At 36.4% G+C, this 1,614-nt stretch overlaps 1 protein-coding gene across 1 annotated transcript; it reads right to left on the bottom strand.

Moving 5' to 3' along the window:
* Positions 1–99: 99 nt before the first annotated feature.
* FOMMEDRAFT_32517 (uncharacterized protein) lies at positions 100–491 on the bottom strand (the record flags this gene model as incomplete). Its single annotated transcript, XM_007272310.1, has 2 exons — positions 100–181; positions 243–491. Coding segments are annotated over 2 exons (331 nt in total), but the record flags the coding sequence as incomplete, so codon positions are not given.
* Between the last annotated feature and the right edge of the window lie 1,123 nt (positions 492–1,614).

Genomic DNA, 1,614 nt, shown 5'->3' with positions numbered 1-1,614 from the left:
GAAGCAAGCTGCAGAGAGCAAGCCGAGTCCACTATCCCCCCTCTTTGTGTGATCTCTCTAAGCCTCTCACATAACCTCTTTCCCCTTTCTTAACAGAACCATTCTCCAAAATGAAGCCTTGAAGTGACAGGATATTAGCATGTTTGATTTTTGACCAAATGTACAACTCCTTGGCAAGTATCTAGTTCCAAATTATTTCAGAATTCTGAAGGATAGAACAGTATGACTGTACAACCACTTACTTTTTCAGAATCTCTACTAGCTGAAATATCTAAACAAAGTTCTTTGACTGTAACATTCATTTTAGTTTCCTCCTCAGAGTTCTTCAAGGACTCTTTGGAAGTAAGGGACACAGTCCCAATGTAAACAGTGCAGTATCCACCATGTACAATTGGAACTTTTTCATATTCTATACAGCCTGACAAATCTAGACCCAGATCTGCAAGTTTAGCAAGAGTATCAGGAAGAGCTTTGTTGAAGGTGTTAGGCATTGTAGTAACTGGGGAGGTGCAGTCAATGGATGATGAGCTGAAATACTGTAGGAGAACAAAGCAGACTAGATACATTACAGCTATGAATAACTAATCAAGCAACCTTGTATTTGAGTTTTAAACATCCAGGGCCAGTAGTAAAACAATACTAGAGAAAGCAAAGCTTTTAATAAGTGTAGCAGGAGTGCCCCAAGTACTCTCTCTTATTTAGACATCAAGCAAGTATCTACCTTATATACTACATAGTAAAGTCCGATAATCTGAGACATTCCAAGTACAGTAATTCTACATAAGGCAATTGGGGATTTCCTAATCCAGAGTACAATCTAATACTCCCCTTCAAGCATTAATTAAGAACTAAGACTGTATGCCTAATAGTTTGTTTAGATGCTTGATCTGTGGGATGTGGAGAGCCTTTGTAAGGATGTCTGCTAATTGGTTCTGTGATTGAACATAGTATACATTAATGTATTTGTTTTGAATGTAACATTACACAAAGTCTTTTTGTAAATCAAGATGTTTAGTACAAGTGTTGTACATTATTTTGTCAGACTTTACAGTCTTTATTACTCCTTGATTATTGTAATAAATCATAATGGGTGCTGATTCAGTCTGCAGTACTTCTTCAGCAAATTGTTTGAGCCAAATAGCTTCTTGAGTAGCATATGCCAGTGCTTGCAACTCTGCTTTGTAAACAGATAGTGGTACCAGGTTTTGCTGTTTGCTTGACCAAGATATGGTTAATTTAGCTAATTGAAAGATGTAGCTGTTTATTACTTTATGTCCTTCTGTCATTTGTCTGTCTGCATCACAATAGCCTCATAGTTTTAAGGCGTTTGTGCTTCCAAGTTGAAGCCAACAATTTACTGTATATTTTAAATATGCAAAGCAATGTTTCACTACTTTGTAGTAATGTGTTTAGGGCTTTTGTAAGTAGTGCACTAATTGCCCAGTAATATAGGATATGTCTGGCTGTGTACAGTCTGCAACATATTTTAACAATCCTACCATATTCATGTATGGTGTTGTTTCATTATTACTTTCGTTTGTATTGTACATATTGTTTGTATTGTTAGATAGATCTATTCCAGGAGTAATAGGCGTTTGTAGTGCCTTTTCGTTT

Source organism: Fomitiporia mediterranea, assembly GCF_000271605.1.
Source record: "Fomitiporia mediterranea MF3/22 unplaced genomic scaffold FOMMEscaffold_948, whole genome shotgun sequence".
In the NCBI taxonomy this organism is placed as follows: Eukaryota; Fungi; Basidiomycota; class Agaricomycetes; order Hymenochaetales; family Hymenochaetaceae; genus Fomitiporia; species Fomitiporia mediterranea.
This window is presented reverse-complemented; position numbering and strand designations above follow the sequence as displayed.